This window comes from Melospiza melodia, chromosome 4 (genome assembly GCF_035770615.1).
Source record: "Melospiza melodia melodia isolate bMelMel2 chromosome 4, bMelMel2.pri, whole genome shotgun sequence".
NCBI lineage: Eukaryota > Metazoa > Chordata > Aves > Passeriformes > Passerellidae > Melospiza > Melospiza melodia.
Genome location: NC_086197.1, coordinates 55,214,169 through 55,226,598, shown reverse-complemented (window position 1 = coordinate 55,226,598; position 12,430 = coordinate 55,214,169). Strand labels below are relative to the sequence as shown.

The following is a 12,430-nucleotide window of genomic DNA, read 5'->3' as shown; positions in this document are numbered from 1 at the left end:
GCTACGAAATTCAGCAATAATAGCATCACAAGATGAAGCAACAACCATAAAAAGGCCATACAGCACTAAGGTTCTGTTGGTAAATCATTCCAGTGCATGCTGCTTATTTAGTGAAAGGAACACAGAACCAAACAAACTTCCCTAAGTCAGACCTTGTCTATTCCACCGCCTAAGCTAAACCTCCCCAAACACATGAATATGAAGATGTTGAGAAGACAGATGTAAGCTGTTCTTGAACAGGTATGTCAGAATACAGTAGTTTTGAATGTAACCCAGGAAATGATCTTGCTAAGACACTCACAGGAATTCCTAGTAGCTGGGGATCCACAGGCTGCCGAAACGGAAGAGACTCCGGATCCTGACGGTAAAGTGCCTCCAGTGTTGGCATAAGTGCCTGCCGCAACTCTTCTGGCTTGAAAACTGAGGAAAACAATCAACATTAGAAATATAGCAGAAACTGTTGGAAGGAAGAAACCTGCTAGAAAATTTGATGTCTGTGGAAAAAAACCCATTCATTGTCTGTCTATACTTAAGCAGGGCTTATTTATCCTCTGCAACACTGAGTCCTGAGGAGGATATTGAAATGATCACCTGAAGAAAAGGCGATCATAAGATGACATTGATGAGTAGAGATGGTTCACATTCCAGATACATCCCCTCTTGAAGGCCCCAAGAAAAAAAATTGTCTACAGAATCTGTAACTGAGTATTTCAAATCTCCATTGTATTGACAATTTTACCAGGGCTTAGTGTTTAATTCTAAAGGCTTAAAGAAGTTGCCCAAAGCCAATTATAAGCACATGTATTATTAGATATTTTTGTCCAAAAGCCACAAGGAACAGTCCATATAAGTACCACATAATCCACTAAGTACCAAAAAGGAAAGCCCAGGTTTTTTTCCTCTGCAGAGATTTCTCTAGGGAGATGCAGTGAATTTAAGTAAAAACAGTCTTTCTGCTTACTTTTTTTCTTAGACTGCCCAGCTGCTGGAGAAGACTGAGTTGCTGGAGTAGTAGGTCTTTCTTCCCCCTCTGGTACTTCAGACTTAATTTCAGGTTTCTTCTCTTCTTGCTCCATTGGGTCTGGTTTACATTCCTCCACGACTGGTTCTACTTTAGCCTGGAAAGCAGTTTGGAGCCTGTCACTTAAATCTCCTGGCCATTCATCCATATTTCTGTCCTTTAAACCTGTCCCGCTGCCCACCCACTCTTCTAGCTCCTTTGTAGTCAAAACTTGCTTAAAACTTGAGCAAATGTGTTGGAATGCATCTTTAAATACTGCATAGCAGCACTGACGAGCTGCTAATGAGTTCTGAGCTGCAAGTGGACACACAGGTACCTCTTCAGGCAGCTCTAACAGCCTCTCACACAGCAGAGCTGCCAGGATGATGTGACTGGCAGCTACACTCCTGGCTGTCCTAAGTGACAAGCTGTCAAAGCCCAGTAAAGCAGCCCATCATGTACACATAGAATCATTTAGGTTGGAAAAGACCTTTAAGTCTAATATTAATGTGGCACTCCCCAGTCCACTGCTATGCCACATCCTAAAGTGCCACCTCTACACATCATCTAAATACCTCCATGAATGGTGACTCACTTCCCTGGGCAGCCTGCTTCAATGCTTGATAACCCTTTCAGTGAAAAAACTTTTTCTAATATCCAATCTAAACCTCCCCAGGCATAACCTAAGGCTATTTCCCCTCATCCTGGTATCTGCTATTTTAACAGCTGTGGACTGGCCCCAAGTGCATCCTCACACTGGCATTTACCAAAGTAAAGCTTCATAGCAACCATATTATACTGGTCCTTTCTGTGGCCACTGACTTCTACTACTACAATTTCACCAGAAAACAGACCCTTCTTTAGGAATAAGACAAAAGACAACAATCAAAACTGCAGCAGCAGCAGGTAGCACCTACAGCTCTCACCAAATTCTGAAAGGAATGACAGAAGAATGATAGAAAGCATCCAGCAGTACTAGATGTTGACCCAACATCTGGTCAACAATCTCACCTCAGGTTTCTCCTCCATTTGCATCTCTGTTTGTTCTGGTTCCCCTTCATCTGTTTTAATCTCCATTTTCACTTCCTGCAAGGGTGGCTGCTGCTGTTCTGGAACAGTCTGCTGAGAGTTCACCTCTGTGCTGCTGGTGGATGGGGGGTTGGATACCTGCCCATCAATGCTCACAGCTGGCTGTGAAAGCTGAGGGAACAAAACACATTACTAACAGGTTTCTAACACACCTGTTTTCCTTTTCTAATCTATGTCTTACAGATGCTACATTTCCACTGAGTTTAAAAGCACTCTAGTCCTTCTATTTGTTTTCCCTGAAGAATACAGTGGTCCCACAACCTCAGCTATTGGAAAACATGTATCAGAGGCATGCACTAGAAGGACTTGCCTACAGAAAATGGCATTGTGTCCCTTATTGTAGAAGTCCTATGCATATGTTTAAGTAACCAAAAACCTCACCCACGTTTCAAAGTGAATTTCAAAACATGTACAAGAATTCTGTAAAATATTTCCTCTGGAAACAGCAAATGATCTACAGACTTGTCTCAATGGAAAAAGTTTACTCCCCAAATACAAAAAAAACCCTGTTTCAATATTAAACATGCCAGGAGCACACAACTGAAAATGAAACCTTGCACACAAACATTGGCAGGGAAAGCACAATTAAAGTTTTTCCTTACAGGTGTTGTGGGGTGCTGAGGTTGCAGCGGTGCTGTTGGTGTGGGAACAGATGCAGTGGTGCTCTGCTGTGACAAGGGCTGCTGCTGCTGCTCTGCAGAAGGGGTAACTGGAACTGGAGGCTGCACTTGTGGAGGCAGCTGTGCCTGTGGAGGCGTTGGAGTCTGCCTCTGAGGGGGGTGCATAGTTTGGGACTGCGGTCCGGGCGGCATTGCCTGAGGAGCAGGAGTGGGGGCAGCGGTGGCAGTGGCTGCTGCTGCCTGCTGCTGCTGTGACCCCAAGCCTGGGGGCGTGTGGTGAGGTGTTGGGGTTCGGCTGGGTACCGGAGAAGGAGAATTTTGGTGCATGGGAGGCTGTGGAAGAGGTGGGCAGTGAATATGGCTCCCTTGAGAACCTGGAGCCATTGCAGGAGAGTTCACAGGACAGGAAGCGCTGGTCATTTGTGCCTGTGGGAAAACAGGTACACGTTTGCAGTGACTTGGAATAGAATAGCAAGAGAAATTACTGTCAAATGTTTGCTTTCCCACAGCCTACTTTAAAAAGTGACAAACCATCTGCTTCACTTTTAACAACTCTTTCAAGAGCAGAAATGGTGTACTTGATTTATTTTATTCTACACAAACATAAGGCTGTTTTAGAAGTTATTCATCTCTCTTAGAGAAGTTTCAATAGAATAACTTATACTTGTTGATACACTTAAAGAATGGCACACCTACACTCCAGTTTGCAAAACATTTCTTTCTAAAACTGCAGATTGTACACCCTGAATATGGGACAATGCACCACAGTGAAAAACTGCATTCAAATACACTTAGTGTGCCCATGCCTCCACCCCCAAGATTAGAAACTGGATTTATCATCACAAATAAGTACAGCTGTAACTCTACCATTATAAAATTACAAAAAAAATTGTATTGGTCAAGATAAAAAACTGTAACTCCACAATAATCTTGCCTGCAAACTAGGAAGAAGCATCAATGAGAAGCAAACTGACGTTCCCTACTTCTTCCTGGCCTGAAAGGTTCTTGCTGAAAAGGGAGAGGGAGAGGACAGAAAGGAAACTGCTAGACTGTAAGTTCAGATCTTCAGTAGTGATAACCCTCTTAATCCCCCAAAGCCAGCAACACACAGGCCTGGATAGACATGCCTTTTCATAACTTATTCTGCCACCTCTTAATTTATCAGGCTCTGCTGTTTCACTGTTCAGCAAGAGAATCTTAGCTACTTCATGCTGAGCCACAATTTCTTCTTTGCTCCATAAAAACAAACCTAAAACAATTCCTCTCTAACACCTAAATTTAAGCCTGAGAACAAGCCAACAATATTTCACCCTTGCCATTCCCAGTGCTACACCAGGAAAATGAAAGGTCTCGATAAATGAATTTGGTTGATTATAATTCCTAAAGTCTCTCAAGGAAACAAGTTGTTCTCCATTACTAAAAACTGAACAATCATAACCAGTTTATGACAAAGGCCACTGACAGCACATCAAGAAATCAGAAACTTACTTGAGATACTGGTGTCTGATTGCCAGGCTGAGTCATAGGCATGCTCGCTGTGTTCATTCCCGGGGAAGAAGCAGGGAACTGAGTCTGCTGTAGAAATTGATTCTGACCAGAAGGCTGGCCAACTCCTGGCTGCTGCATACGTGAAGGAAATCCCATCTGGTGGAAAAGAAAGCAATTCATTTCACACAATGTGCATACACCCTCATAATATTTTCCAAAAAAAAAAGAAAACAACAAAACAAAAAACTAAAAACATTTCTCTTGTTGCAGAAGTTGATTCTTGCCACTTATCTGTAGGATACAATGTGAAAAGCCTGTTTATAGCTCCTCTCAAAAGACAGAATTTATGATGATTTCTCTTAAAAGCTAAGTAAAAGGATATTGATTTCAAATTGGGACTGACTTAAGATTTATTTTGGCTCCTTCTTTAATAAATGCAACAAAAAGCCACTTCAACTTAAAAGTTTTAGGCAATTCTTACCACAAATATCTAAAGATTTGCTATATACCAGGCAGGTCTTAGAGTAGAAGCAAAAAGACAGAAATCAAAGGGCCAAGAGAATGAAGAAGTGATGCTTGATTTATTTTCAAATTTCTTTTATTGATTGATTTTATGGAAACCACAGACAAGAGAAGCAAATGTGTGAACCCAAGCCGGGAGGGAAGGAGCACTGACCTGGTTCATGGCCCCGGCCTGACTTAGCTGTCCAGGGTGCTGAAGAGGAGGGGTTTGTCGGGGTCCCATCGGTGACAGCTGCATGTTCATCTGCCCAAACTGATTCATTCCTGTGAATTTGTGCCAAAAAACCACATGTAAACAAAGACCTGAAATCTTTAGGCACCATTCAACACTTGGAGAAGAAATGCTGTTTCTTTAATTTTGCTTTCTAGCAACCAGCTTTCAATCAAATATTGCCTTCTATTAACTAGTTACGTGGAATAATTTTAAATATAGCGATCGAACTACCTACTCTTTCAGAATACAGACCAGCTTTTCCCCCCTCAATACATCTGTTTCCACTGTTATTAAAACTCATTTAGTTTGAGGACTACTGTAACATATGACAAATCCTGATTGTCACACCTGCTGCTGAAGGTCAACTTTCCACAGAAAGTTGCATTATTTAATTACATATTAGAAATTCACTTATTGAATCTCAAACTGTATCTTAACTTCAAGTACTTGGCATGTTGGCTATAACACATCTTGAATTTGTAACAAAGCTTCTTGTCTTTTTTTCTGAGCAATAATTCTCATCACATTCCCTCTGCCACCAACATGTCCTCACCTGAGCTAGCTGGGCTCACCATATTTGTCTGATCCCACCATCGGATGCACACATGATCAGAAATTACAAAAGCATCAAACTCCTTATTAAACAAAGCAAGCAGCTAATGTGCAGCTCAAAATCATAAGACAAAATGCTACTAGAGATAGTGTTTTATATTTATTATATAGTTATGCAAGAATTATGCAATATAGATAGCTATTTTCTTAACCAAATGTAAAAACTGCACATGATACAAGGTCTCTTATGTTTCAGAGCTGTCCAAATCCAAGATTCCTTTAAAAATTCATTTAACAACTTTTTTAAGAGTAGGAAATTTTCTTCAAAATATTTACCTGGCTGTGCCTGCATGCGATTCATCATCTGGTTTGGCACATTAGCACGTATCAGGGTTGGGTCAGGAAGAGGACCATCTGCAAAAGAAGACATTGAAATATGACAGTGTTATTCAGAAGACCACCAGAATTTATCCACCAAACATTTTAGTGAGAATTACACATTGAAACTCGTGTATAGAGAAAGTAAGTGTATCCAGTAACTAAACATTATTAAAGAGTACTCAAAGTGTGAGGCAAACTCAAGAACTTCCTTGAAAATACAAGTACATTCTAGTGACAGAAATATCCTCTGACTTAGAGTCAGCTTTCAGAAACTGGGGACAAAATCTGAAGCATATTATCAAGGTACAACAATGAACAGTAGCTCACAAACAAGTCAGGTACCCATGATCAGCTAAATGGTCACCAGATTACTGAAATGACAAGTACAGGATTTCCTGCACCAGGTGATCAGTAACCCAAAGGTTCTTACTTGCAGACATTCCTGGCTGTGGCTGTCCCATATTGGGCCCTTGATTCATGGGAGCTTGTGGCATGCCTGGAGCATTTGGGATCATATTTTGTTTCTGCAGCCTGGTTCTTCGTTTCTCCTCCAACTCCTTCTGAATCTTGTAGATCTTCTCTGCTAGCAAGTGATAGTACTCTGCCTGTTGGGGAGGAATAAAAGCCAAGAAAGGAGATTAGACACATTAAGAAAAGGCAACTGGTGCCAGTGATTTAAACTTGCAAATCAGCTTTACAGACACACATTTTGGTTTGGGGTGGGAGGCGGTTTTCCCCTTTGCAGGGACTGTTAGATAGGAGGGGGAAAAGGGGCAATGCTAAGGGCACTGCTCTCAATTATTAGACCAACACCAGGTATTTATGTTCTTTTGTCCAAAATTTCTCTGGGACAATCACAGTGAAGAGCTTCAACACGGCCTTTAGGGGACTGTGACAAGTCTCAGGCACAGCACATCTCAACTCCTGGCACACCCAGGCAGCAGCCTTCAACTGGTTGGTTCCTAGATCCCATCCAGCAGTCCCTAAGCACTTGTTTCCTCAGTATGGAAGTCCCATCTGTGCTTTCATTCCTCTCCCTCCCCAGTCAGCACAGGATCAAGGTAGAAATACACAGAACTAGACAACAGGGGATGGCATCTCACCCTGCTGTTTGCTGATTCATACATATCTCCTTCCACTTTCCGAGCATATGCCACCAGATTCTCCATACGTCGATCCTTCAGTGCTGCAGGGTCAGGGGTAGGAAATATGGCTTGGACTCTGAGCAGGAAGAAAAAAATATTAAAGAAAAAAATATTAAGGAGACAAATAATATAAATATTATCTGTTCCCAGACCAGCATTAACCCCAGTGGTTTGAACACAAAGCAGCAAGCAAATCTGCTGACAGACCGCAGCTACTGCTACTTCTTCCAGGGGCAGCAGATGTTTGCAGATGGCTTGAGCATGGAGTGGGAAACTTCCAAGACAACAGCCCCAAAGCAGCAGATGCAGTTCCATCTTTTGGCTTCTGCTTTCCCTTCTCCATGCATCCTGACAAAATTCACTCCTTGGCTCTCTAGTTCAGTAAGTCAGGCTTCCTTCTGCAACCCCTCAGCCTCCAATACACCTCTGGGGCAGCAGCTCGCCTAACAGGAGATGGTTTTGATATTAGCTACTCACAATTTATGAACAAGGTGGTTTCGGAGATCCTGAGTAATGTCTTCATGCCACTGCTTTCGAATTCCGGTATTGGATGGTTGAGCTGTTGGCATGGCTCCCAAACTGGCAACATTGGCGCTTTCACTCATCATGGGGCTTCAAAAACAGAGCAAGAATTGAGTGCAAAAGTCTAGCCCCAGCTTAGTCATCTTACAGTCATAGCCTCTTTTAGAATAATGTCAGGACAAAGTGCTAGTTCAGCCATTCCCTAATCAATGGACAAACTGCAGAAATAGTTGCACACACACACCAAACAACGCAGTGAAAGAGTACACGCTGTTCTACCCAAGGACTTGGAAAACTGCAACAAAAGCTACAAAATCCAAAGGGAGAGATAGCCATCAATGGCATTTACTCCACTGTTTATGCAAGAAGTGTCATGAGATCAAAACAAAATCATTGGGGTACAAAGGACTCAAACTTACTTTTGAGAATTCATGGTTGAATGTAACATTGAGTCAGGCAGCAGATTAGGAGGTTGAACCCCTACTCCTCCATTCACTCCCATTGGATTTGCACCTAAAAACAGAAGAATACAGAAAAAATGAAGAGCCCATTTACCACACAAAATCAGTAACTGTTCAGCAATAACAAGGGTTTAGACTTTCAAGTACTTGGACTTTTGTGCAGGGAATTTAATTACCCATTGCTCTCTTCACCCCTCTTTCTTTTATAAACTTAGAAAAAGCCCAAGGCACAACACTGGTGACCTCCAAGTGAAGCATCAATCCCATTACTCCTCTGCAGATCTTCCTGAACTTATCAACAAACAAGTGATTTCAATTTGCCACAAATATTATGTTCCAGAGTCCTTTCCTGTGACTCTCTAATGAAAGAGTCCAACAACTTCTGCTTTTTTGTTTAGAAGCAGTCAGGTATTTTTTCATTCAGAATCTTAGGATATTCACAAAGGCTTCAAAAACTTTAAACATCAGCTACCACCTACATCAGACAAGGTCCCTTCTCACCCACTCCATAACTTAATGATCCTACAACTAACTCAAATGCTTGAAAGAAGGAAAATATGACAATCCTTTGCAGGAAACACCTCTAATTTGTTGCGTAACAAAATCTGGTTTTCTGAATCATACCTTAATCACCATAAAAATTGCCTGTTTTCTTCACACACTATAGTTACCTCTAAATTAGTAAAGAAAAATGCAGTCTATTTCTGTCTGGAGCTTCCAAACAGACCATTTTGTGACATCACAAGTAGCATGAAAACCATTATCAAGCTTCATGTGTATTTAGGACATTTGAATCCTACAGAATCTGTATTTCAAGCAAAATAACATTGCATACAGGAGAAGCCCACTGAAATTAGGTATATCAAGCCTAATACATACCCCTAATATCACAACCAAGTACTTAACTAATTTTTCATAAATCTGTTCCAAATCTCCTTTTCTTCAGTCGTTTTCTTCTTCCCAAATTCACTTCGCCATCTGAAAGCACACTGCTGTGCAAGACAACAGTCAACCTTTACCTAAACTCTCCCTTTTTCAACTGTCAAAACCCACCCTTTCTTTGAGCCACTTAAGACTGCATCTTTTCACATACCAGTCCTCATCAAATCCTGCTATTTCTCCTAAACTAGCCCTGTTGTCCTGTAGGCCATGACCTGATAATTCCTATCTCACCTGTTCAAATTCCCTCCTTAGCTACTCACTCCTAATAAGGAAGCAACAGTCAAACGTCTACACTCTCCATGCTTCTCCTTTCTACATTAAGCTGCAGTTCTTCACACTCCAAGAGCTTTTTCAATCCCATTTCATTGGATTTTCTTAGCAACTGCACAAAGAATGCCCACTATTCTGCAAGGAATGCATAGGCAAAATACTGTCTGTAAATAATTACATACATTAAAAAACAAGAATAATTTTGCTTCAGAAAAGACTGTAAGGCACAACAGAAAATAAAATTATTTTAATCTAATTGTTTTAAGACTAAGCTCTCAGGACCCTTGCCCTTTTCTCTGTTTTCACACACTAGAAGGTAAAGTTTTAGCAAGTCACATGCATTATGTGAGGGCCAGTCATCTTATCAACAAGCCTACTCTACCCAGCAGCCCTTTCCTGAGTGACTCAGGAGCAGCATTCCCTTTGCAGAGCAGAGCAGCAGTTGGTTGCAGGCTGTAGTTTGTGTGTTTGTGTACCAATCTCTCATTCTGCACACAAGCTTCTCATGGGACACACAGGCACAATCACTACAATCCCATACAAGCTTGTGATAAATCATTGCCAGCTCTTCTTTCCTCTTTTCCACTAAAAAAGCCACATCTGCTTATGCAACTCAAGCAAACAGCTAAGAGTGAGAAAAACTCCTGTGATGTAATCTCAACCTATCAAACTTAGATTTGGTGGTTAAAGATGACTTCATTTGACACCACTGATAGCCAGGTTCTGATTAACTGCACTTTGAATTTAAATTGTTATCCAGTCCTACAATGTTCCCATAAGCCACTTAGACAATTTAGAGCTACATGAGATCACAAGACAGGATTCAGGGAGGATGTCAGTTATTCACTTTTTTTCATTTTTTAAACAAATTTTACATATCTGAGATACAAATGTAAAATGCTGCACTCTGAGTGACAGGAAGTACCCCTGAATGCTGGCATTCATATCCAATTATAAACTCCCCAATAGCCTGAAACTTGCATTACAGTACAATTGTAAAGAAAAAAAAAAAAAACCTTGAAAAATTATCATTTTTATAAAGAAACTAGTTTTTCCAGAGAAGGGCACCTGGGCCCTCTAATGTTCCTGTTCCACTGAGTAAGTTGCTTTTTCAAGTCTAAAATATCACAAAGTCCTACCTTTTGCAAATTTTTTAGCAGTACTAAGCTAGTAAGTTGAGAAAATTTGCATTAGATGCAGCACGGGGAAGTTGCCTGTAGTTTGCATTTTAACACTACCAGATAAACTTACTCATAGGATTCATAGGGCGCAGGCTCTGGGGTGACTGTCCTTGTTGCTGATTCTTCACTTGAGCCTGGGGCTGCGTCTGCATCTGGTTCCCCTGATAGGTCAGTCCGAGGGCCGCGTAGGCTCTCTCGATGGAGCTGGGGTCGATCTGACTGGTGGTGTTAATGCTGGGCGTTGTCTGCTGCCCCACGCCCACAGAGCCGGTATTGGCGAGTCCCACGGCAGCTCCGCCCAGCAGCGCTGCGAGAGAGACACCGAGTTAGAGAGCAGAGCCGAGGGCACCCAGAGGGGCCCAGCGACACAGGGACAGACAGAGTGCACCGGCTGCTCACAACTAAAACATCTCCTTCTGGAAGTATGCAGGGACAGATCTGAAAAACCGGTCACGAAACAGAGAGACAAGTTCTGATCCAACCAGCCAATCCAACATGCTGTTTTCCCTTTGGGCTGCTCAGAGGAAATCCCACTCTTAAGTATTTAGGACACATCTGCTTGCTTCAAAGTGAAAACAGAGGCACAGCATGTCACAGAGGTTAAAGGCAGAACTGTACACACAGTTTTCCACCAGCCATTGCAACAACTTTTCTGCCCTTTTTGATTTTAATTTTTAGTTTTCTTAAACCAAGAAATAGCTCACATTAGTCATGAGAAGAGGCTACAGTAACATTAAAGCAGAGAGGAAAAAAACCCCATATAGATAACACAATGACAAAAATCTTGCCAAACATTTTGTCAGGGAGACTAAGGGAACACAGAGAGAAAGGGGAAGTGACATCTGATGCAAACAAAGAATGAAGACAGAACCAAGTGTCAGGGCTAAAATGACACAACGTGCATGTGCACATCTGTCTCCAGAAATGGCCCAGCTGGAAGAAGTGGCAATGAAAAGACAACCACTTGGTTGAGAGAGTTATGATCTGTTTACCCTTACCTTTCTTCTTGATAGAAAAATACAATAAAGTTAGAAAGTTTTCATAAACACTAGAAATCAGAGCTAGAAAAATACTCTGAGATTAAAATAAGAGAAAAACCCCATTACCATGTTTTCAGCTTTGAGAGCATCACCACTACCATCTGGGCACAAGGAGTTTTACTCCCAACATGCATTTTATAGTTTATTCAACACACAGAATTCCCCAGTAGACTTACATTGCTGATTTCTTTTGTCCCCAGCATTTTTGAGAGGCAAACATACAGGACAATCATGTCTGGTGCAATTCTTCCAGTGTGAGATGATTTGTCGGGAAGATGCGCAATGTGCCACTGACAAAGAGAAGAAATGAAAAGCATTTACAAACTGCTCCCAGTATCTCCACATGGTCATCACAAACTGGATAGAGAGCAGCATTTTCTCTCAGGGCACACACCTATATCAACAGAAGTCAAAGTATTATTTGAAATAGCTCAGCACTAACTAGCCCTGAAAATGTAGCCAGATTTCTTCTAGTACTATTGGCTCAACCAAAGCCTACTCAAAAACCCCACGTGATACACCCAAGCCTATGTCCATGGCTTGAAGGATAACTCCATCTAGCCCAGGTATCAGGCAGACTGTGCCAAGCAACTGCGACGTCAACAACTGGCACAATCCCGATGAGCCAAAGCTATCAAAAAGGGAGATTATATTTTAGTAGGACAGAGAGATGTTGCAAGTGCCAGTAGCAGTCAAATTCATGGCTTGGTATTGCTTGAGATTCATCTCTTCAGTTTAAGGAACACAGGTAGACTCCTATTTGCAGATTCTGAGTTTATGTCTACCTTTAAAATAAGGCAGAATTAAAAAGATTTTACCATGAGTTACAAAGTTAGGCAAAAGATTTTCTACTCATCTCTGTTGGTTTTTGTCCCCTCTAACTTGCCTAAACTTTAGAGGCTCAGAAGTTGCTTATAATTCCCTGTCTTAAGCAATAAGACAGAATTACTTTAACTTATTTTTCCCAAGTCACCACTAGTCCACCCCTTTCTAGGAGCCCTTC

At 41.6% G+C, this 12,430-nt stretch overlaps 1 protein-coding gene across 2 annotated transcripts in view; it reads right to left on the bottom strand.

Annotated features, from left to right (window-relative positions):
• EP300 (E1A binding protein p300) overlaps nucleotides 1–12,430 on the bottom strand; it is a 61,695-nt gene that overhangs the window by 21,794 nt on the left and 27,471 nt on the right. For both annotated transcript variants that reach the window (XM_063154604.1, XM_063154603.1), the window contains 13 exons: nucleotides 11,604–11,717; nucleotides 10,458–10,694; nucleotides 7,953–8,046; nucleotides 7,489–7,623; nucleotides 6,970–7,087; nucleotides 6,297–6,471; nucleotides 5,822–5,899; nucleotides 4,874–4,983; nucleotides 4,198–4,353; nucleotides 2,692–3,135; nucleotides 2,012–2,200; nucleotides 962–1,118; nucleotides 302–420 (listed from right to left, as the gene is read on the bottom strand). In XM_063154604.1, coding sequence (XP_063010674.1) covers nucleotides 302–420; nucleotides 962–1,118; nucleotides 2,012–2,200; nucleotides 2,692–3,135; nucleotides 4,198–4,353; nucleotides 4,874–4,983; nucleotides 5,822–5,899; nucleotides 6,297–6,471; nucleotides 6,970–7,087; nucleotides 7,489–7,623; nucleotides 7,953–8,046; nucleotides 10,458–10,694; nucleotides 11,604–11,717 — 2,126 coding nt within the window. The remainder of the gene's footprint in view (nucleotides 1–301; nucleotides 421–961; nucleotides 1,119–2,011; nucleotides 2,201–2,691; nucleotides 3,136–4,197; nucleotides 4,354–4,873; nucleotides 4,984–5,821; nucleotides 5,900–6,296; nucleotides 6,472–6,969; nucleotides 7,088–7,488; nucleotides 7,624–7,952; nucleotides 8,047–10,457; nucleotides 10,695–11,603; nucleotides 11,718–12,430) is intronic.